The sequence below is a fragment of the Trachurus trachurus genome (genome assembly GCF_905171665.1).
Source record: "Trachurus trachurus genome assembly, chromosome: 6".
Classification (NCBI taxonomy): domain Eukaryota; kingdom Metazoa; phylum Chordata; class Actinopteri; order Carangiformes; family Carangidae; genus Trachurus; species Trachurus trachurus.
Window position 1 is genome coordinate 10,232,856 of NC_139897.1, and position 24,836 is coordinate 10,257,691.

General features: G+C 40.5%; 1 protein-coding gene across 2 annotated transcripts in view; it reads left to right on the forward strand.

Annotated features, from left to right (window-relative positions):
• LOC310987417 (copine-8-like) overlaps positions 1 to 24,836 on the forward strand; it is a gene marked incomplete at both ends in the record, with an annotated part of 57,339 nt that overhangs the window by 26,548 nt on the left and 5,955 nt on the right. Inside the window, 11 exons of one of the 2 annotated variants that reach the window (XM_083973649.1) lie at positions 2,705 to 2,744; positions 7,528 to 7,604; positions 13,099 to 13,162; positions 14,551 to 14,654; positions 15,375 to 15,479; positions 16,618 to 16,659; positions 17,558 to 17,633; positions 18,636 to 18,692; positions 20,101 to 20,162; positions 20,433 to 20,479; positions 21,937 to 22,118. In XM_083973649.1, the coding sequence (XP_083829775.1) occupies positions 2,705 to 2,744; positions 7,528 to 7,604; positions 13,099 to 13,162; positions 14,551 to 14,654; positions 15,375 to 15,479; positions 16,618 to 16,659; positions 17,558 to 17,633; positions 18,636 to 18,692; positions 20,101 to 20,162; positions 20,433 to 20,479; positions 21,937 to 22,118 (856 nt within the window). Of the gene's footprint in view, positions 1 to 2,704; positions 2,749 to 7,498; positions 7,605 to 13,098; positions 13,163 to 14,550; positions 14,655 to 15,374; positions 15,480 to 16,617; positions 16,660 to 17,557; positions 17,634 to 18,635; positions 18,693 to 20,100; positions 20,163 to 20,432; positions 20,480 to 21,936; positions 22,119 to 24,836 lie in introns of both variants that reach the window. The other variant, XM_083973648.1, reaches the window with a different exon arrangement.

The window sequence follows — 24,836 nt, forward strand, 5'->3', positions numbered from 1 at the left end:
ATGAACAGACACGAATGAAAACCTGATTGGCAGAGGTAGAAACAACAGGATCAAATAACAAGGTCTAGCCTGCCATGATTACCTGTCATTTCTGTAATAACATATCGCAGACACCAGCAATATGAATTTAAAACGTATGTTATGTAACAAATTGTTGAACATTTTAAAATAATTTTGCCGTTCAACAATGCATCATTGTGCATCAATAAAGTATTCCCCATGGAACTATTCATTGCATTTTACTCTCAATGTGACAGGGAAACTCTGAAGAAACTGACACATGCTTTCATTCCCTCTCCTTTATCACAGTATTTTTTGGTAGAATACAATGCTGAGGAAAATCTGTCATGACCAAGTAAAGAATCCAGTATGTGCTCATAAGAAATGTGTTGAACATCTTGTATGAGGTATAAAGGCCTTGTGAAGGTTTCATTAAACTATTAGGAAATGGAGCTCAAGTGTCAGTGCGCTGTCGTCTGTTGTTTGCCTTCCTCTCCGGCCCTGTTTGTTTGTGTGGCATCATTAGTCATCATTGCTCAGTTCAAATGGAGCTCTGAGCAGCCCCCAACCCCTCCACCCCCCCCCCCCCACACACACACACCCCCCTCCCCGCAAGACAGACAGCACAGGACCAAGAGAAATCCTGTCTGGCCCAGTGCCGATGCAGTGATGTCATCCACATAAACTCACACACACAACAAATGTGCACTCACGAGGCGCCATGGGACATTTACTCCTGCAAACCTTCTTGTGTGTGTGTGTCTGTCTGTGTGTGTGTGTGTGTGTGTGTGTGTGTGTGTGTGTGTGTGTGTGTGTGTGTGTGTGTGTGTGTGCGTGTGTGTGTGAGTGAATGTGTGCAACCAAATCATCCATCGCGTATACTGTACATCAGTAGTGTGTTTTTTTCTCTCTCTCTCTCATTATTAAATGAGATTAAATGAATCATTTATGAACATTTGGGAGTGACAGAGGCACGGGGCGAATAGAACATGAAGCGCACCTGTGCATTTTGCCGGCGGCACGTTGCGTAACAGCACCATGTTTCATTGCTCTTATGGAATTACATTAGTAACAGCGGCGTATTGGAGCCCCCGCCCCCTCCTGTAGTGACACACTACGTCTCTGAGTTTTGTCAGCAGGCGCCTTATCGTACATGGCATGCTGTCTGTAGAAAGAAACACCCAGGCTCTCCCATTTACACACTCCACCACGCACTGCTGCACACGTACCACAAACACACACGCACGCACGTTGACATACACTAGAGACACCTAAGAAGGTGACAGGTTACAGAAAGTAAATACAGCTTTATAAATTGGTCTCTCTGTTCCTACATGTACAGTACATACAAAAATCCATTATTTCTTCTAACAAAGACATATTTTTCTTTCCAAATTGAGTACTGTTCACTTTGTGGAGAACAAGAGAGAAAATTGCATGCTCTAAAGGGAAACTCCATTTTACACATGAAGTACTACTGCTATGTGAATATAGCTATGCAAATTCCTTCTGGCTCCAGAGGGATCCGTGTGAAATTTAATAAATTGGCATCGATTGAGTCAGAAGACCGGAAAAATCTGGGGGTGTTGAGTAGGAAAGAATTGAGTTTACCAGACCCACATTATGTAGCTCACTTCCTATCTTACTGTAGCTCAAGGCTACTGCTATAACATAAGCTAGTAACATTGGGCCCCAGTGACGCTATTATGACAGGCCTTTGGTCTCCTCAGTTCGGAGGCACACACACACATAGATATGCACACAAAATTGGTTGTGTATATAAAGTACCAACTATGTGTTGGATTTTGCAGTGGGAATATGTTACCTCGACTACTGTATCTGCCAAGTACAAAAGTGAGAGAAAGTTATAAGAACCATGGATAGTGCTGTGACAGTCAAAACTGACAATATTCACCTAATGAATCATATCAATGAAAAACCATTGCGACAAATTCCTCTTCAACACAAAGTAAAACAGTAAATAAGAGAGAAAAGAAAAGCTTTAATACTTCAACACGACATACAGTACAGCACATGCCCATTTTCCATCTAGCTGGACCCACTCTACACCCCTATACAGTTGCACTGTCTGCGCTACCTATGCTGCTGGGCTACTGTAGCTACCAGTAGCAAGAGTCAGTGATAAAGTTGCATTATGGGTAATGCAGGTGCCAAGTTATGACAAGAAAGAATAGTGATTTTTTTCCTGCAACAGAATTATTGTTTTTTTCAAGCATTATACCATGTACCATAACAATATCTTTTTAATTTTTTTAGATGACAGATCTCCATTATGTCTTTGTGTAATTAATACATATTATGAAATTACAGTTGAGTATGAACTACCGCTACTACTTGGAAAGTGGAAAAAAAAACTAAGTGGAAAATATGCTGTTAAGTGTTAAGATTTGACAGTCATTAATGATACCAAGTCCAATGATACTGTTGTACTCTCATGCATGAAATCAGATCAGTAAAGCTTTTGCTGCCATAATCACAGGCCTACTTTAAACCTGAACAGCTTCTTTGCTGTGATTAGTGGAGAAGTGCCTTGCATTAATGGAAGGTGATGAGGGAGAGAAGCTTGTGTCGTGGACTACTAATTTGTGTTTTGACAGCTATTCAGTCACAGACTTCCTGCTCAAACCTTGCAACCTATCGTGGCCTCCATTCTGATGTGTCATCTCTCCTCTCTTCTCCACAGGTACGATTTAGACTGCAAGAGTGACAACCTCTCTAAACACGTGAGTGTCTCCTTCACCTCAACTGTTCAGCAATCAGTCATGCATTCATGGAAATATTATGCTGCCAAATGTTTACTCTTCCAGCACAATAGCAACCTGATTTGAATCTGAATGTCAGAGGTAAGAGTGACCTAACAGGAACAAAGCAACTGTGATGGCATTTAAACTCTCTCAAAGAAAAGATTTAGGATTTTTCTGACCCGTGTGTCAGATATTTGGAAGAGTTTTACACCACTGTCAGAAAATACTTCTGACCTACCTGCCTTTGTTTGCTAGCAGTGGAAGAGCAAGAGGCTTAATGCTCAGAATCCCATACAGTCGCTTTGATATCAGGACACACGTTGGATGTGCATTCCTATGGAAACCCAGGATTCATGTTAAATAATATTTTGACCACTTATCCATGCTGCAGGGGATATCAGGCTAAGCCTTAATGAATCTGCTGGACCCCATGACAAGTGACACTGTTCCATTCAGCATTTAAGCTGCTTTTAACTCCTACTCTCTCCTATGCAGACAGCAGACAGCAGATACCCCCTGATCCAGCCTGACATCTACATTGTATTTGCTTAGGCACAGCTGCTGGTGACAGGGCCAAGCCCACTGGCTTGACATGCTGAACCAACCATAAAGCCATGGCCCACTCACCGTCCACCTGCAACCTAACCTCCCCAATTTAGTTCTATCAGAAAACTGTTACCTCGTTTTACCACTAGTGCATCTTTCAAGTGTTCTTGAATCGCGTCCTCACCAGAGCAAAGAGTCGATTCCTTGGGACATCACCCAGAGCTGCCAAGTTAGACAATCACTCACTTGCCCAGCTGCCACCTCTGCATACCTGGTTTCACTCATCTCAGCAACAGACAATACTCAGCCAACTCAAACTTAAAGGGATAGTTAAACATTTTGGCAAATTGGCCCATTGCCATAATCCCTATAGTTTTAGGAGTTGGTTGGTTACCTTTAATTGTCGGTGCAAGCTATTTTTAGAGCGGCGGAACAGAGCCGCGAGCTGCTCAGAGCGTACGTATAGCGTAGCTCTAATCCAACCACTACGCAGACTAAATCATACAAAGTAATACAAAGTAACTCAATAAAGGCAGTTGTCAATTTGTATTTCTTTTGGAAAATTGTTTTGTTCTTCAAGACTATTACAATTTTTTACAATTTTAAAACTTGACTCATCATGGATTAATGACTCAATCAGCACTTGTCTATATGCTGATCATAATAAAAAAATGACTAACATAAAAAAGCTGGTTTCTAAACTTAACAGATTTGATTATAAAAGATGCCATTGGAATCAAAGCATTTAGTGTCTTTGGGCATTCAGAAATCACTACTCGGGAGAGAGAAAGAGATGGCTTCAAGTCTAAAACACATATTAGAGATAACTGTCAGCAGACAGGCTTTAATAAAGAGGTTATATCAGCTTTGCCATGTCTATCAGATGTCTGTTGATGCTGCTTATGCTCTCTTCCCATGGGAATGTTTTGCAAGTTCTAAGCGTCTTCAGTGCCCCTCTGTCGTATCTGATGATGGACTGCAGTTTAAAATTATTCCCGAACACTCTTCAGTCTGCCTTTCTTGGTTACACTCTTCCAACCTCTCAATTACAACATCAGATTTCACAGCCCTACAGCCCCGTCCTTCACCCTTCTCCACCAGTGGCCTGCTCCACTTCTGTCCACAACCTGGGCTCCATGTCCACACACACGCAGCCCCGGCCCCTTTCCCATTACCAGGCTCATACTCATGGCCAACTGCAGGGCAGGCAGAGTTATTTTCCTCAGCTTCAGCCCCAGCGTGCCCCCGGGCTTCTACTAAGAGCGCCCAGCAATGTGAGCACAGCGACTCAGTCTCAGCATGAAGGCTGAGGACGCTTGGATGCGTCCTGTCGTTGCTGTAGATGTGTGGGATTGGAGGTCTGGCACACAGTGATGGCTCCATTGTTCAGGCACAGTCCATCCCCAGTCACATGGCTATAAATAACAGGAAATGTTTAACAGTGCTCACAAGTACAGTATCTATCTTGGCAGCTTGGATGCCAGCGTTTGAAGATGCCTCCTCCCTCCCATCACAGCAGATGTTTTTCTGTGCCATATGGTTTGTATACCTTGTGCACATATGGCTGCAGGGGAAGATGTGCAGCATACAGTAAAACCTAATTAAGGGCTAAGTGTCCTCTTTCCTTTTAGATTAAGTTGATAATGCTGTTTCATGCTAGCGTACACTTGTCACGGCCCAGTGCCAGTGCCCAATTCTTTTTTATCTTTTTTACCAGTGTTTATTTTTGTGGTAAAATACACCAGTATAATTCCTACAAACAGTAATCTACTCTTGGAGACTTTATTCATTATTTTAAACTTGATGATTAGCAAATGAATCCAGGCAGGAAAATAGCTTCTTTGTTTGCAGGCAGTAATTAAGTTAACTCGCTGTGTGTTCCCTCACATCTGTTTGAGAGCAGCGGGATTTCACTGCAAACTTTTAAACCCCACATGAAACGTAGAGAAACATAAAGAAGCACACATACATATCTTGTGTTGTTAAGTTTATTAGACTCTTTAAAATTGTGGGGAGAAAAACATTTTCCTGACTGCACCAGACTTGAACGTAGAGTATTTCTGGACGTGGACTTAAAACAGTGATTTCCAACCTAGGGTTCGACCCCAAGGGATCTGAACATACATCTTTGGGGTTGTGAGACTCACCTTTGTCAGGCGTTTCTCTAATCTGTCAATCTTCTTGTACTCATTTTTCAAAAGAAACAAGTACTTACCGGTGGAACCACTGCCTTTTGTTGATCAACACTATTAGTCATGGTGAAATCTGCCCCTTCATAGGAATGAAGAGGCACAATTCCTGCTACAATTCATCTTTAGAGATCCTTCAACCTCAACAACAAAGAGGTTTTTTTTATAGCCACATATTTTGTCACTCTATCGTACAACCCCCCTTGACTGTCCTGGCATACCAGACTGATCTTTACCATGGTTACTACAATAACAGTCATAGCGTCATTAGGTTTAGGCACAAAAACTACTTAGTGAGGTTTTGTCCTCATTTTTCTGCATGAGAGTCCTGTTGACCCATTCGACCACCCCACCTTCAACCTAATAGGCTTTTGCACACTTCATACTACGTATACAACTTTTTGTTTTGTTTTGTTTTTACTGGAGGACAGTCTCTTTTAGTTTAATGTAGAACTAGAGGGGGGAAGTCCAGTATCCTGAGAATTTGATTCATAGTGGACAAGTCCGTAGCTACCTCCTGATTTACATTCATGTCAATGTGCAGTGCCAGTGCTGGAAATAATGCACAGTGGAGGTCAAGACATTGATCAGGCACGTACAGTAGCACATGAGACTGTCATGACCACCTTAATGGTCACCTTTTTCATAACCACAGTCTTTTCCTAACCCTTGTATGTTATACATAGTGGCATATTCCTCATCAATACTTCTACTCCATCATAGATTCTATGTAAGTATATCATACTGTAGGGTGAAACATTGGACATAACTGAGAATGCAGAATCACCAGCCCTGCTAGGACTGGACAGTGGATGTTTGATATTAGTGGCCTGAACAGAGGAACTTTAAATGAGAGTGTTGTACTTGTGGAATCAGCTGTGATATTTGTACTCGGAGATACCCTCCTAACCCTTTTCCTACTGCCACCACTGAGCCTGGTAATTTAAGGCCCTTGAGCCTCTAGCTGTAGATTTCTAAGGCGTAGCAGGCGTTGGGCTGGGGAAGCTAGCAGCACAATTCTTATGGAAAGGCCAGAGCGTTTTTGTCATCTCTTTTTCTTCTGAGACCTTGGCTGGAGGAGAAATTTGGTCAGCACCGGCAAAGATCTTTGGAGCAGCTTTCTGCCCGCCGGACTCAACATGGCTCATCTGTCAAGCATTTTTGCACACACACAGACACGCACATGCGCGTTTACTCATGCACATCCATACACAATCTGGTAGGGGGGACCTCAGTATCAGTGCATGAACAATCAGTCCAGGCATTCTCTTACCTTTTCCCCTATCTCTGCTTTGTTCCTCTCTGTGGCCAAAGGCTCCTCCTCTCCAAACTGGCTCCTCTCTTGTGGTCACCCTACAGTGATCAACAAGGACATGGGTCTGTCTGCACACTGTGCTTCCATGTCAGTGTGAAAAATATACATGGAAAACAGAAGGGAAGCTGTTCAGTGCCAAAGATTCGACATTTAGTTTTACAACACGTAAAGCGAACGCCCGAGGAACAACTTGTAATACTTATCAACCGGAACAACAACATTTTTTTGTGATGTGTTTGCCTCTGCAGAGTTCATATTATAAGCATACTGCAAATACATTTTGCATATCTGAATAAAATTGAACAGCTTTCCTTCTTTTGAGAGTATGGTGTGAAATACAAGAGCCTTTGGAGCACAGGCATTTCCATATTGGGAAACTCTACATGGGGAATCACAGTGCCTCTAGAGCAGAGGAACATATATGCCAAATAAATAACGTGTATTTATTTAATAGAGATGATGAATTTCCAGTGCAAATCATGAAACTGATGTGTTGTACAGAGAATTCATAGCTATTGGTAAATGATATCAATTGTAATCAAAATGGGCTGTTTCCATTATCATAAATTTGCAACACACTACTGACATGAAAGCAGAATAAAGGGTTGTTGTTGATTCTCAGCAAATATTGTGATGTGCAAATGACAAATAACCAGGTGAATGTTTCTCTCTGCCGTGCACAGTCCTCACCTCTGTATTTTCACACATGCAGGACTTCCTGGGCCAGGCTTTCTGCACACTGGGTGAAATAGTCGGTTCTCTGGGAAGCCGCTTGGAAAAACCTTTGATGTAAGTTACCATGTGCACACACACACATTACCATTGCACGCACAGCAGCACCAACTGCTATTTTAATTAGATATTCATAACTGAATGCAAAGGGGCAAGGTACAGCCGTGGGGAGTCTCCATATCAGGTGCTATAGAAAAAGCTGTTTGGGCTCACATTTAGATGTTAGATTCTCCTCCATCTGAGATGGTGATTGAGATGTTGATGAAAGCGTACACTGTCTCCATCAGCTAAATGAGATGAATCGTTAAACAGCAACAGGACTAATGACAGAGTGTAAACATGTTGAGATGGTAAACAGCAAGCAGTGAAAACTGACAGCTCACCCAAAGGGATGTTGTCAGTGGTGAGCCACGAGCTCGTTTTCTGAAGTGGCCTTGACTCAACTGAAGCCTAAAGAAATAATCAGGCCCAGTGTGAATACATGTCTGATTTTCTTCTTTATTGCTGATTACTATAACAACATACTGATTGAACCTATAGCCAACGCATGAAAGGGTTCATGTTTGCTGCTGTGTGTGGTCGGTCTAAACATGGAAACCCCCTCTGGTGGACAAGAAGTCTCTCCCCTCTCGTTGTTTCAATGTTCAGAATCCCTCTCTAATGTCAAATGTCTCTAACGTCAAACATGCCAGACAAATGATGTGAAAACAACAGCTTGCTTTGCGTGAACAGAGAAAGAACTGAGCATTATTATGATCACCCACATGGCTGCAGAGGCAAAGAAGTGTTTTACCAAGAGAAATGCAAATGTTATGAACAAAGGGTTTGATGTAAAAGTGGCACTTCTATATTTAGAGGGAGTCAAATGTCAATGCACTCTTAATATTGACTGAACTGTCACTAACACCAAATATCAAAAACAAAGCACCAAAGTACCACAGAGGTACTGACTCTCTGTTGCCTGATTCTTATTTATTCTATTTAATACATATTGTATTCAAGCAAAGCTGTTGTACAGATGTTGGTGTTAAGACAGATTAGAAAGTGCGGGCTTTTCTTAAACAAGGTCAAAATAAAAACGTATTCTCTCTAGTGTGATTCCAGCTCTTTATCTGTTTGCTTCCTTCCTCCTCTCTCTCCTCCTCTGTGATCTGTCTGTGGCAGCACTAAGATTCAGTTGCAAAAGGCAAAACAAACCTGGAGCACTTGTTATGTTCACAATGTACAGGTGGAGCAAACTGTGACATGGATTCAAAGGAGAAAACACTACAGGCTGTAAATGCCCCCTGATAGACGTTAACTGTTTGCACCAATTCATTTCTAAAGAGCAATGGCCATGGGGAAACTTCAACTCAGTCACATGGCATTTGGCCGACCAATGGAGGAAGTATGATCAGTCAGTGAGTGACATTGACCATTATAAAGGAGGCCCTGCTGTTGTGGTCCAGATGTGTTTATATTCAGCCAAATTAGGACTTAAAGATTTAGATTTAGTAACTCAACGTCAGTTAAGAAAACATACCAGTATGTGCATTTTAAAGTATTAAATATTTGTGTGTTTTTAAGTATTGCCATCAAGTAAAAAGATACACACACTCACACACAAAACCTTAATAATAAAACTCAAATATAGGACAAGAAAACACACACACACACACACACACACACACACACACACACACACACACACACACACACACACACACACACACACACACACACACACACACACACACACACACACACACACACTCAGACGCCTTCTCTTAAACCCATCAAAGGCTCCTCATAAGACCGGGATGGGCTAAGCTCTCAAAAGGGAAAGAATAGATTCGTTTTTTGTTTATTTTACCATGTTGGTGAACTGGGTCGGAGCGTCTCATTTGATCTCAGCTGCACTGTAACTGTCCTCTAACTCACTGAGCAAACTGAGCTGCAGTGTCTTCCTCTTCTCTCACAGAAGACAACAATTTGTTGTTGCTTTAGTTTTCCTCCTGAGGCAGCGAGCCAGCAGTAGTCTGACCCTCATCCCCTGTCCTGCAGTGTGTGTGTGTATGTGTCTGAGATGGAGTTACTGTACTGGCCTCTACGTCCATAAATGTCTGTCTGTCCCTTTGTGTGTGTGTGTGGATGGATGGGGGGGGGGAGCTGCAGACTCAATGAGCTGAATGGGTCTGCTGAAGAATGACACACAAGAAATATGATGTAAGAATGTGTTTCTGTCGCCGAGTTATGTAATCACCTCTCTTCACTGTCTACTCACAGACAATATACGTGTGTGTGTGTGTGTGTGTGTGTGTGTGTGTGTGTGTGTGTGTGTGTGTGTCCGTCCATGCATACCTGCGTGCTGCATCATTTTTATCCTGCTTTTTTTAGATATATGAAGATATTTTTAGATATTCTGTATTTTTCTGTAATGCTTGCTTGAGTTTGCATGACTATCTGAGTGTGTGTGTGTGTGTGTGTGTGTGTGTGTGTGTGTGTGTGTGTGTGTGTGTGTGTGTGTGTGTGTGTGTGTGTCTGTGTGTAGTTGTGTACTCACTCCACTGCCTCTAAGCACAAAAAACAAAAAGCATCTTAAGTCAAATGTATCACACTGCTCAGTCAGGTGGAGGTGGATCCCACAAAAAAAAGAGCAAAACAGACAACTCAGATGACAATATGTTCTAAACACACACAACACAGTGACGTTATGATTATATGGGATTGTGTTTCTTAGAGAATAATAAAAACAATTTACATCACAATATGTCTCGTCAAGAAACTTGTTTTGTCTCTGGGCAACTGTCTTAAAACTTTCTTAGACAAAGTATCAGGGCGAGATGTTTGCTTTGGTGTAGCTAATTTGACTTTTTAAATAGCTTTTTTTCTTTCCGTTGTGAAACAGGAAATATTTTCCTCTTGTCTCAATGATTATTGCACTTGACTTAATTATAATGACAAACACAGGTAGGAATAGGTACCAACACAGAGAGTTAAATGTATAATGACTGAAGTATAAGCTCTAACTTTATTGGTTCTTCTCTATACCGCTTACTTGTTTTGGCAACATAAAAGTTCTGCCACACATCGTATCTCTCCTTCTCACTCTTAATTCAGAGGAGAAACCTCTCTTTGTCTCTTTTTCTTTCAAAGAATGTGTGTGAGGTGTGGGGACAGTCACACACTGAAGCACCATCCAACACATGCACTTTTAGTGAGAGAGAGTGCTACATGTGGATGTTTTACAGTGTGCCTTTAGTTCATCTGTCAGGTGTGTTTTGTTTGTAGTAGCCTGGAGCCCAAACACAGAGTTAACTTCATTATACATTAAACACGGTTAATGATGAAAAGTAATGCTTATCCATCTGTCGTGTAAATTAATAAACATTCATATGAATAATGTGTGAGAAAACAGGCAATGTCAATTCTGTTACTAATCTGTTTATATTACAAAATAACAAAAGTAATGTCTCTATAAAAGTATCAGTACATTATGGATAGTTAATAATTAAAACATATAAAGCCAGACAGGCTAATAAATCTCAATATAGTATGCACACGTAAAACATAACAATATAATATATTGGATAAACACCAGCCTATCGTCATGGAGACATTCACAGTAGATCTGTATTCAGTATTGTCAAAGTCCTTCTAGGCATATACGTATATTAGAACGTCTCTGGTATTGTTGGGTTGGACCACACACATCGTTGATCTCTCCCTTATATTAATCTCAACTGCACACTTGTAAACCATTAATGAGTTTATGTTGCACTGTTGTGACACTATTGCAATGATAGTCTACATCTGTCCACATCTGTCTGATCTGTCCACAGAGAGAGATGTACTAACACCTTTGTGGTAGTTCCCATCACAGGTGTCTCCAGGACAGCAGTTGCTCACGCACACGCACACACAAAACCGCCACAGCTGGGAACTGGACAATAAAGAAAAATGAAGAAATCATTGGGTATTGTGCAAATGCAAATCCGGAGGCAGATTAAAAATAGAATTTTGTTGCATGCAGTTTGTAGTGTATTTGGGTGTTGGAGGAGCTGTGCCTCCACTGAGTGAGTCTATTTTTAACATGCCACCTTATCAGAATGTCAGATACCATCTTTATTACACGTATGTGAAATATTGATAACGGCCATCTACCAAGCCATTTTAGTGGAAACCACCATGTATGTTTATGTAACCATGATGTTTTCAGGCTTTCGCTCTACAGTCTCTCATCCACTTCTCTGTCCATGTAACGACTCTGCTCATCCTCTCTTTGCCCTGTGACTGTCCGTCCCTCTCCCTCTGTCATTTGTCCATCTGTCCTCTTAGCAATCTCTGTGCTCATACAGTGAATTAATTTCACTGAATGCTTCCTTGTGCATCAAAGTGCGGCAGTGTGTCTCAGGTGACGGGGGGGGGGGGGGGCTTTCAAAGCCTTGCTTCCTTTTGCCATCAGTTTCTCCACATGTGGTATCGTTGCCTCTCTCTCTCTGCCGTTACTGGACAGTACTTAGCCAAATGAAATTATCTCTGTCCTTCCTCGCTCTGAATCAGGCCCGGGGTCTGTGGCATTCATTTGGTCTATTTTTAGTGGTTAGTCTCCCTTGGCTTTATTGGCTGAATATTACGCTTTGCCAGCTCAGGATGTAAACAAACACTGCAGCTGAAATGTCACCGGTTGTGGTAACGTTATTTTGATGTTCTTTTTTTTATGCAGCATTCATTAATATTTATTTAGACAATCAGGCAATGGATGTGAGAGACTGAGATGAAGAGAAATTTGATTCCCGGTCTGCGGGGGGTCTCAGTTGATAGGATTTTACATTTTGTGTTTGCTCAGTTTGAGCATTTTAGATTATACTTTAACTGCAGATTCATTCTCTGAGAGCTTGATTATTACAGACATCAATGCTTTATCTCTCCTGAAGCTACAGTGAGATGAATAAATGCTACACGAGGAAACAAGAGGATGTGCTATATCATATAGATTAAATTAGATTAGAATAGAATCATGCACTCAATCAATGCACTTTCGCATCAAAGCGGAAATCAAAGTGTAGTAAAGTGTTTACAGACATATTGTTTATGAGTGAATGATAAAACGATGTGAGTAGAATAAACAACAAACCAATATGGATTATGTACAGTAGAATCTGTACTCAATGTAAACTAGTATAATAAGCTTCTATTGTGCAATGTGAAAGAAAAACATTATAGATACACTAAATACTGGTTATATTTCCAAGGGTTAGGGATAGCACTAATGGTTGAAGTTTGCATGAAGCACAATGTATCAGTGAACAGGGCTCATGCAAATAGCTGTTTAAGAAAACAAACCAACAAAAAAATGATTAAAAAAAGATTTAAAAATATCTATAATAACTTACAGTTTCAATAGTTTCTTTTGAACTAGCTGTGTTTGAACGTAACTGCTTTAAACCACTCAGATTCTCCTTGTAACTCTATGAAACTACTGCATTGTTCACCTGTCATAAACCCACAGCGTGAAGTGTGTGGCTGAATTTAATGGAAATATTGTGTTCTTCTCTCTTTTTATTTTTAGTGGGATCCCAGGGAAGAAATGTGGCACCATCATAGTGAGAGCAGAAGAGCTGAGCAACTGCAGGGTATGTCTTTGTTTGGCTCCCTTGTTGATTAATTTAAAATCCAACTTTCAGACGTTAGCACAATTTCCTCTAATTAGCTCAACTCTTTTGAAGCGACAAGTCCGACCCATCTGCTGTCTACACAGTGTAAACCAAGAACTCTCAATAATGAGACAGTAATTGTGTTGTAATAGTTTGTTGTATAGTTTTCTACAAACGCCCCCGTCATCACTCTCAAGACTGCATTAGTTTGACTTTAATGAATTGCAAACTGTATGTGGTTACACAGTACACATGGTTACACATATATACACAAATACATGGCCATGTAAACATGTGCAGAGTTTTTAGTTCAGACACTGTGTGCAAAGAAACCCAAAAAGCTTTTGTGTTATGCAAATTGTGGACCAGTTACAGTAAAGAGACTGGATTTCAGTTGAAAACTATTTGACACTGTTGTTGCACAGTAACTTTAGTAGAACGTCTTGTTGAGCCAAACTGAGACTGTCTGTTTTGGACACTGTTCAAAAAGGCTTTCTCTGGAAAAAAAAAACAACCTTTTGTTTGGTGGTGTTTCGGCCACCTGTAGGTACATCACTTCACAGCAAGATGCTTCTATTGAAGCTGCAGAGGAGTGTGATCGCTCAGTGTTTTGTCTGAGGTCAAAGCATCAAACAGTAAATGTCACATTTTGGAAAACCTTCACAAATCAAAGGACAAAGGCCCTTTTCATTTGCACCAAAGAAGAAGAAGAAGAAGAAGAAGAAGAAGAAGAAGAAGAAGAAGAAGAAGAAGAAGAAGACTGTGAAAGAGAGAAAAACATTAGTCTCTCTTCTGGCAGTAGACAATATGCCTGGATGTGTTGCAGCTATTAGAGAAATTGACCTTTTCTGGTTTTTGTTTCTTCATCTCTCTCAGTTCTGTTCGTTCCAACTACACAATCCTGCTTAATGAAACACATCAATTTTTCTGGCTGCTGTTCAGAAGACATACGGGGTAAAAAAAAAAAAAAAGAGAAGAAACGGCTTAATTATGAACTAGAGAACAGTATGATTTACTGTAGCAAAAATGTTATTTACAAAACTGCAATTTTAGATTAATGATGATATGGTAAGGGTGTTCTATGGTGGGATTAAGCCTGATAATCTCAATTTGATCTTTTAGTCTCTGTTTTTGTGAAAGGTGAAGATCAAATATCAATGTTAACCCCCAGAACTCAGCTGTGAAAATACCCAGATTCACACAAATACAGTGTGTTGTATAGGAATTGTCTAGAAATAATACAATTTCAGAAAGCCAAAACCTTTTGTCCAGTATTGTTAGTACTGAAGGCAGTGGGTTGTGTTGTGTGTCAGAGTTTAGGACCCGAAGCTGTGTGTAATGTACAGTATCTATCTTCTTCTCCTCAGGAGTCGGTGATGCTGCAGTTTTGCGGCAACAAGCTGGATAAGAAAGATTTCTTCGGAAAATCAGATCCTTTCCTCGTCTTTTACCGCAGTAATGAAGACGGATCGTAAGTTGACAGGCAGTTTCCCCCGTGGTGTTTGTGCACATCAATTTTCTGAATTAACAAAAGCTTTTTCTGTGTGACACACACCAACACACACACACAAACAGACATACATACATACATGGATGTTATGATGCCTGAAATGCATGTAAAGTCTTTATGTAATTTTTCATGCTCCAAAAAGCTCCCATACACAGGATATAAGGTCTAAACTGCCTATGTGATGTTACATAATGCTCGGTACTGTATATGTGACTTATGCCATCCAGCCGTCAACAGGAGAAGCAGCAGAAGGAGAGATGAGCAGAGATAATAGGACGGAGTTGACAAGAGGAAATAAAGGGAGAAATAATGGATAAGATGGACTTAAGTGAAAACTGTGTGTGGAGGTCACAGTTTCTTTGCCCCGCAGATGCTTTTATTCAAGTCGACTTCAGCGTATCACTCGTAACACATTCTCTTTTTGTGCAGCTGGGTATTTACTGATGCAGCCTAAATGTTCAGCCACAGGGCATAACAGCAGCACGTCATGGCTACAAAGAGCCAGACTAGTTACCATATGAAAAAGAACAGGAAGCGGTTGTTTGAGCCGAGGATCAAGCGTTTGTGAAATACTTTTAACATAACACTCCCGTTTAATAGCGGAGAGGATGCGCGCACAGGATTATGCTTTTACCTCTAAGGTAGATGTGCCATGTGTTAACAGTGTTGTGTGTCTTGCAGGTTTACCATCTGCCACAAAACAGAGGTGGTGAAGAATACTCTGGACCCAGTGTGGCAGGCTTTTAAGATTCCTGTCAGGGCGCTGTGTAACGGAGACTATGACAGGTACTAACAATGTTTACTGTGACATTTATAAAATCATCTCATAGAATGAACATTGTTTTTTTTATAGCAGATCTGAAGAATTGCTGAATTATCAGTGAAATCAGATTCTGAGATTAATTTGCACAAACCTACTCAGTCAAAGGTCCAGACCATTTGTCTACCACACTGTGTAGGTTTCTCACAGGCCGACCGAGTTGTGGTGATTGGCTGAGTGGCATCACATGACCTATGTTGTAGATGTTAAAATAGAAATGAGCCATCAAAATGTAACAATTCTCAATCATTTATAGGTTGTATGTCCACAGTCTGCCTGTTAGTGTCAGTGCCAGTCAGACCATAACATTTGATTTGATTCTGTTTCACAGAAAGAAACAAGAGATGGATTTTAAGTTGACATATACATATTTGACATGTAAACATAGAGACAGCAGACACAATGAAAGCAGACACAGGAAAGAAAACCTTTACAATCTTTTTTTTTATGATTTTCAGTTTCAATCATATCTGCTGCAGTGCAGGCTGCAATGTAAATTACAAAACATTATGATTTTTGTGAAAAAATGTTATTATTTCTATAAACATGAAACTTTTTGGTAATGTTTAAAAAACTACGTTCTGTTTTCAGTCAGTATTCTAATATGTATTATTCTAGGGTCAGATGTGGGCCACTAACATATTGGAGAGTTTCACACAGGCCCTGTGCTACTGTAGAAAAGTTTGGGGCATGCTGACCTGCTGGAAGTTTTGTTGGCAAATACCAATACTCACCTGAAAAGATAAGACCAGAGGCTGCCCTTCACAAAGTGTAGCCTCACCACTCAATTTCTACTAGACAATGATGGACATCCTTAACAAGAACAAATCAAAACTGACAGATTTTCATCAGCTCCTGAAGAAAAAACTGTCAAAACACCACAAAGAAGAAAGAGATGTAATTCTTTTGTCACTCACCTGGGCTACACCGAAGTTTACTGATTATTTATGACATAAAAATGTGTTATCTTGGCTCGTCCACTTTGGACTCCAGCACTTCACACAGAACACTCACCAGCTCTTTAAGCAGAAAGGCCGTAAATCGGTTGTGCTAATTGGATTTTTAATAGGAAGTCCCTCTCTCTCCCTCCCTCTTTTCCTGCAGGAGCATTAAGGTGGAGGTGTACGACTGGGACAGAGATGGCGGGTGAGGGAACAACTATCACATACAGTAATGCTCCATCCATCTGTATCTGTACTGACATCCTGCTGTGCGAGACATCCCATGTATACTGTATTTGCAACAAGGCCCCAGGGCAGAGTAAATGCATCCATTTAATATGAGTTATGCATTGTAGCTCTTTATTTGCCACATGTAAACTTAAGGAAAACATTTTCGCCTGATAACACTGCCATTTCATGCGGCTTGAAAAACAAAAACTGCCCTGATAATGTGGGCGCATTTGTGCAGCATGAGGAAGGGCATCAGGGATTAGAGCCACAGATCACACTCCAAAATGTTTGTCCTTAAGCCGCCTCCTTTTTGTCCCCTGGTGGAGCAGATACTGCAGATTAACTATGGCTGCAGAGCTGTGCATTATGACAGCACTTCCCACTGCTTTAAATATACATTAACTATTAATAGTACTTGAATGGTCTCTTCGCAGATAACTTCATACAGTCCAACGGGGGGAAAAAAGAGTGTTTATCTTTTGAAGCAAGTGAATTCACAGTATTGAGGGGCACAGTTTGCCCCCTTCATTGTTAATTTCACAGGCATTTTGACATTTCAAGGGCACTTTGCCCTAAGCTCCCATTAATTCTTGACCCTGATTCCAACTGTGCTGATTATCTCCATGAAATTATGAAATTGGTTGCTACCAGACTTCACGCCTCCGGAAACCAAGTAGCTTGTTAGTGAAGGCTTTACAGACAACGTGAATGCAGGACAAAGGAATGAAAAGAATCTGTAATTCTCAAGAGTTTTTTTACTCTTGTTAGAGGGTTCTTATCTTTTTCTAGCAGTGCTTCACGACAGAACAATAACACAGAACACAGGGTTTTTTCAGATGAGGAGAAATGTGACTGTGTGTTCGCTGTTGCAGCCACGACTTCATCGGCGAGTTCAGCACCAGCTACAGAGAAATGTCCAGAAGCCAGTCGCAGTTCCACGTCTACGAGGTGCTTTTCTTTTCTCTCTCTCTCACGCACACACGCACACACGCACACTTGGGCTTCTATACTTGTAAGGATTCATTATCCTCTAACTCTAATATGACCCTAATTCAAATCATAACCAACAGACAAACCTTTGAAGACAAAACAGCCTCACAAACACTGTGGTCTGCTCTGTTGCTTTGTGCAGGGCAGATATGTGATGTGAGAGCTTTTTCATTTCAAAAAATGTCAAAATAGATTAAAGAGGAGACACCAGGTAACCCATTTACCTGCAAGAGGCAGCCATAAAGGTGTTTGTCAAACTTAAGACAAACAATTTGTTTTCCGGAATCTTGGTCCCAAACAGAGGAAGGCAGAATGTTTTGTTATCGATACATATTAATTAGTTCTTGTGCAGTTCTGGAAGATTAAAAAAAAATGAATATTTCACGTTATCAAATTCTCTTCCATCTTTAATCGCAGCTTGAGTCCTTTCATAGCTGGCTGCACTCGCTAATCACTCAGTGCAGGTTGTTGGCAGAGTTGAACAAGTTTGATGTTTTTACAAAATGCAGTCCAACGGTGCATACACACACACACACACACACAGGCAACAAAATACATAAATAATGGAGCTGGCAATATCACTTCTCTTTCTGCTCCAGGCTGCAGTGCAACGTGTTTGTTCTGTGTTTGTGTCTCTCTAGACGGGCATGTTACCATGTTGCCTGAGTAGAGCAAAACAGGATGAATACTTACTGTACGTCGGAGCGTCTTGTAGAAATTGTCATGTTCAACAAAATTTGCTATTTACTTTACATATTACTTTACAAATTCAACTTGACTGCTGGTATTCCCCAATTGGATGCTCCATGGTCTTATTCTCATTATTAGTTTTTTACTGTTATGAATTCAATAAAAAAACATTGCATTTCCTCTGCACACACTGTGATCATGTGATTTGATTAGTCACCCTAACCCAATGAAAAACAACAAAGTGCATTAAAGTGTGTGTTTTCGCCACAGGTGCTCAATCCAAAGAAAAAAGGAAAGAAGAAGAAAAAGTACCAAAACTCAGGAACGGTGAGTCAGCAGTTTGTGCAGCTTTCACTCCTCAGTGTTTTTCCATTGAAGCCCAATTTAACGTAAATTCTCAAATAGCAGCTTTTATTTGCTTCAACTGTCGAACTGATCCGGGTTATATTTGAGACAGTCATCTATATGGGACAGGCTTTTATTTCATTTCAAACAAATCTTATGCTCAGCAAAGAGCTTTTGGGCCAGGAATTAATGCTCATGACGTCCGGGCTTCAACACCTGCAGGTCGGATCGGGTTGGGTTTAGAAATGGGATTTGAGGAATCTATCATGAATTAAGCAGCCTAGAAACTGCTCAAACAGTCGATCTTGGGCTTTGAGAAGTTTTGTACATTCCCAAGAACTTGCACAAAAAATAGACCAGGCTTCGAATTGAGACCGGCTTTTATTTGCTCAAACCCGTAGCCAGACCCGGCCAGTATCTTGAACTGGTGTCTATTTGAGACTCGGGTTTTATTTGGGAATCGATGTGTTAATCATGTTTTCAACAGAGTCGGATGGGGCTGGTCTGTAGAAACATTTTAGATTGGTGTAACTAAATACATTTACAAGCCTCATAGACATGTTTGTGTATTAAATGAGTTTGTGTAGTAAATGTAATTTACAACCTTTTTAATTAAAGCTGAGCAGTTAGAGGAACTGGCTCTAATGAACTTGATTTAATTGAATAACAAGTTCATTTATTCATGTTGCCCATTATTACAAACTGTAAATAAACCAAATCATGAGGGGAGGCCTTTTTTAATAAGAGTAATGAACAGTCACCAGAAGTAAAACAATGTAATAATACATGAGAAATAATTAAAAGCAAAGTAGTGAGACAGGTTCATCTAACCAGCTGCTGTTTGTACCACCACAAGATAACAACAATACAATATGTGATCATTGGTTTATGAGGTGCTGCATTAACAGGCTGCCTGGGCTGTTTAAGGTGGTTCTAGCTGAGGATGTTTAAGGTGGGCTAAGGTGGGGACCTATGCAAGATTTTTTCCTATATCAAACAGCTTTGGATTAATTGTGATGGTTAAATGACTTGTTACAGGGAGAATGGAGGCTCTCTGGACTATATGGACTGCTATGACACAAACGCGCCTTGTAATTTGTAATCAATCTATATATATAGTATGATATAAAACGTTACGTAACTTTTTTTTTTTTTTTTTTTTGTAATCAGGGCGTCATTGAAAAAGAGAGCTCGCTCTCAATTGACCTTCCCTGAATAAATAAAGGAGAAATGAAATGTTACCCACCTCGGTAGACATCGCTCCACGCATTGCCTGTTTCGTTGAAAACAACAGCAAAAAAGTGACCGGACATGCATAGTTCCCCTTTAAGGTGGTTTCAGTCTGGGCTGTTTAAGGTGTTTTCTAATGCCCACACTGTCTGTCTGACAGGTCACCCTTCTGTCCTGCCTGGTGGACACTGAGCTCTCCTTCCTGGACTACATTAGAGGCGGGTAAGTTCACTCTAACTGGCAGCACAGGATTCTGCTGCCACATTTACTCTCTATCATCAAAAAGCAGTTGCAGTTTATGCTGCAGTATAGACTGTGAATAGACGGAGGGGATTACTGCACCATGTTTATCTCCGACGTTAGCACAGACTGCTGCTGATAACCTGCTGCTTAATTGCTCACTATACTGCATGCTTTGAAACATGCTGTGGTATAATCTGGCATGATTGATGATTCCATGTAACTCCTCACATGATTTACTTTCTCTTGTAGGACTCAGATTAATTTCACAGTGGCAATTGATTTCACAGCATCAAATGGTAAGTGTGTTAAAGCTTCGCTCTTATCAGTAAAATCCCTGAAGTGTTTTGTAAACATCAAATGTTGTCGATCTGTATTTGATGTGAACTCTTAAGTGATTCCTTATCGGTTGATTTTAACTGACTTTTTCTAGTGACACTTCACCGTTTTTTACTCGGCAAGAGACAAGGCAGTACAATCTTTGGCAATTATTTGAACATCATCTGTTGCTTTAAATATCTGACAGTTTGTTGTTGTTATTAAGCAGGCTTTGTGCCTCAGAAAGCCATTACACCCAGGATTTCAAATTATATTTGTGATTCAAACTGTTGTCACCATGTAGGGAATGTTTATGAAGCCCCACAGGTAATCTCCTTTAGATTTGTCACTGAAGACAATTTAACAACAAATAAACACATTGTGGGCAGAGGACTGTGTGACAGATGAGTGATGCTCTCATTTTAGAGAGCGATGATGTAGAAAGATAATATATGTACCGTAATATAATTTTAGAGACATCACAGGAAAGATATGGATTTATGCACTGCAATCAAACCATTTTCTCACAGTCTCTTCTGTGGAAATAGCAGAACATAGTAAAATAACATTATCTCAGTTTTATGATTTAGTGTTGGATGAAGTTTTTCTTTGAGCTCCATATTGTATTCAAAGCATTAACATAAGTTGTGTTAGAATATAACCACGGTGTCATTTCAGAGGGGGTTTGCACATGAATGTGACGCAGGCACCAATAAAATAGTCCCCACTCCCCGACTAATGCACTGTACTCTTAAGGAAATCCTTGAGGATGTAACTATAATATATAATTTTTAAATAGGTCTATTCATGTCTAGTGACAAAAAGAGTAGGCTGAGGAGCTGAGTGCCACAGACAGATGTCTTGATGATCCAAAACGCTGTTTGATGACCATGACAATCACAAGCTTTTATCTTGTCACCAGTTTTTTTTTTTTGATTCATTTTCATGTTCTTCTTTTTTCATTTTCTCGTTTTTTTCTGATTGTGCCGAAAACAAAGACACGACAGATGAGGCTGAAGACTTGAAAATTGTCATTTATCACAAGCATTTTCTTGCATGAGACAGCCCTGCATCATTTCTGAGTCATTGTACGTTTGCTGATTCTACTCATCAGCATTGCAGAGACGACCGTAGAGGGTCACCGGGTCACTCTTTTGGCACCATCCTATTAGTGCAGTAGTTAAATTGTCATAGTGAAACGTTGTGGTTCCTCAGACAACCCGCTGAGGTTCCAGGCAGCCAGTGAGATTATTTTTGCCACCAGCGCAGCTGTGCTTTGGGGAAATGTTTGTGTAACTAAAACTCCAGCCTGTTTTAACCCCCTTCCACCCACTCCCCTCCTTTTTATTTTAATATGACTCAGAGCCCAGGGGAAGCAGGCATAATTACAGTTTGATGCTGATGCGTGTTTTATTGTGTTGAACCATTCGGGTCCCAGGCAACCCATCCCAGCCCACTTCGCTCCATTACATGAGCCCGTACCAGCTCAACGACTACGCCATGGCGCTGCGAGCTGTCGGAGAAATCATCCAGGACTACGACAGCGACAAGATGTTTCCTGCACTGGGCTTTGGTGCCAAGCTTCCCCCTGATGGACGGGTCTCACATGAGTTCGCCCTGGTGAGGAAACGGCTTCATCGCATTATTTGTATCATCCAAACTTCCAGACTCTCAGTCTTTCATCCATTTATACTTTGATCTTTTTGTTAACATTTGTAAATACCACATCTTTTTGTTATCATTATGTAAATACCACATGAACACTGATGAAAAAAAAAAACATTATCTGTGCATCCATCTCTCTTTATCACACAAAACATGCAAACATCTGAATATTTATTATTTACACACATTATTTATTATTTCCACACAAAGCTATAATGGAAGTTCCAAATTGAACAAAATGACATTGCAGACTTACTAATGTTTAGCAGGGTTAATGTTTACCATGGTCATTGTCTTAGTTGTGTGTTACCATGTTAACAGCTCAGCTACTGTACATGTTATACTGGTGTCATTAGTTTTATTAGTTGGTCATTAACCAAAGTACTCACATTCAAACTTAGTCCTGGTGTTGGATAAAGAGCCATAAGGATACATCATGTGGGAACTGTGAATATCTGAATTACATTCAAAAGTTTATTAAGCAGAAGTGGAATCACTTGATGGTGGAAATGAAAAACTTTGATGTTCTGCTTACACTGGAAGAAAATTCAGGGGATCAACAAATTTTGGATTCATCCACAGGGACACATGAATGTCTGAAGCGGATTTTGTGCTAAGCTTTAAGATATTTATTGTCTTAAATAAAATCAGCAACAAAATCTTTGAAGCAAAAGAGTTTAAATTGAAATGTGCTCATGTTGAACATATAGATTAAAACTGGCAGCATAAACCAAATTCAGCTTTGGCCTGTTATCAAACTTCTGTTGAGTATAGCACTGAGAATAAACCTTTTAATGGCTTCCATCCCAGGTGGAAGAGCATGTCTGTCACAGCGAGAGCACAGACATCAGGCATGTTCCTCAAACCAAGCTGTAAACACCAAGTGCAAGAACTATGTAAAAACTCTGTAAAAGTAAAATGAAGAACACTCAGCCTGATTACAGGCACTTTCACACAGACAGGACCAATTACAGGCAACAGTCTATTGGTGGGTGGTGGTGAACACTGCTTTCCAAAAACTTGAAGAAATCAAGCCAACTAATCTGAGCACACTGTGGCGATGAAAGCCAAACGAGCCCTTAGTTTCTGGCTGTAAACAAGCCATTTTATTTAGTCATCTATTGCCAGACACTACCAATCAAAGACTCGCTGGTGTGACAAAGACGATAAAAACTTGAAATTCATTTCTTGTCAGCATTATAAAACAAAATGACAATTGTTTGATAACTCTGACAAATGGAAATCATGCAATTGCGCAGTGCTGAAAGGCTAAGGTTGGTTTATTTGATGAAGGGATGTGTGAGGTGCTTATCTACAGTCAGTGTAATAGCTTCAATAGACTTCAGTTGTTGTTCCCAGTTAAGAGGAGCAGACTGGAGCAGCTGAGTGATGAGCTGCTGTGGATGGGGACAGCAGGGAAAAAAAGCATTTTAGCCACTTGAAAAAATGCAGACAGAGAAAGTAAATAACAGCCGAAGTGTTCGTTTAATTTTGAATATTTTCATCAAACAGCCCTCTCTTTACACTACACCACACTTTCTCAGCTGTTCAACTGCTGTATTTCTATGCATAAGCACACTTACAGTACACCATACGCTGTATTAATGCTGCAGATCAGCTGTTACAGTCATAAAGGGCTGTTCATGACTCAAAGTGTGAAAATATTCAAAATATCGTGTCCGTATCAACTGAAATTGATTTCATTTTGCTGCTGTCCCCTCTGTTTTGAGAACATACTGACCCAAACCTACTGCAGGTATTACTCTGACAATGGATGAGCACCAGACAACCACACATAATATAACCCAAGCTATCACTTTTCATTCAGCACCATCCATCCATCCATCCATCCATCCATCCATCCATCCATCCATCCATCCATCCATCCATCCATCCATCCATCCATCCATCCATCCATCCATCCATCCATCCATCCATCCACCTAAAGACTCTGGACATCCTGACCATTCCTCAGCCACCCATAATCCTCTCCCTGCTCTACTGTTGCTTCCAGATGTTGCTCCAGAGGCGTTTACAGCCATTACAGCTGCTCAGCGTTGGGTAACAGCTTCCCTGGAGGCGCCAAACGTTGAGAGGAGGCACATATGCATTACTGTAATGTAACCATTAAGGATTTAACTTAGTCAGCTCCTGAATATGAAGGCTACAGCTGTGTGGCTGCAATGGGAGAAGGCCACCACTGGATCCCACATAATTATGCAAGCTCCATTTACAAAGCAAAGGAGTCTCATGTGTGTTGTTCATACTTATGGACAACCAAGCAGAATCAGTCAAGATGTTTTTTTTACTGAGATAATTAGAAAGACCAAAGCATATGGGTAGTTGGGTAGAGTAATGCATATTTTTGGTAGCATAAACCCAGTCAACCACACATGGATTTTGATATTGTTTAAAGAAGTGGAGGCTGCAGAGAAACAAAAACACCTTGACAACTTTAGTTTTTCAAACTAGAATTTACTTGAATTAGCTGAGCTGAGCTAAGACAAAGCAACATCATGTTTTGTCCTCTTAACAACACTCCTACAGTACAAACAAATCACATCTAACCAGTCGATTTTTACCAAAAAACTTCCCCTGCTATGCATTCCTCATGCATAGTTAACATTTTTAATGGCGTGCCTCAGGACATACTTTACTGAAATGCTGCAACAT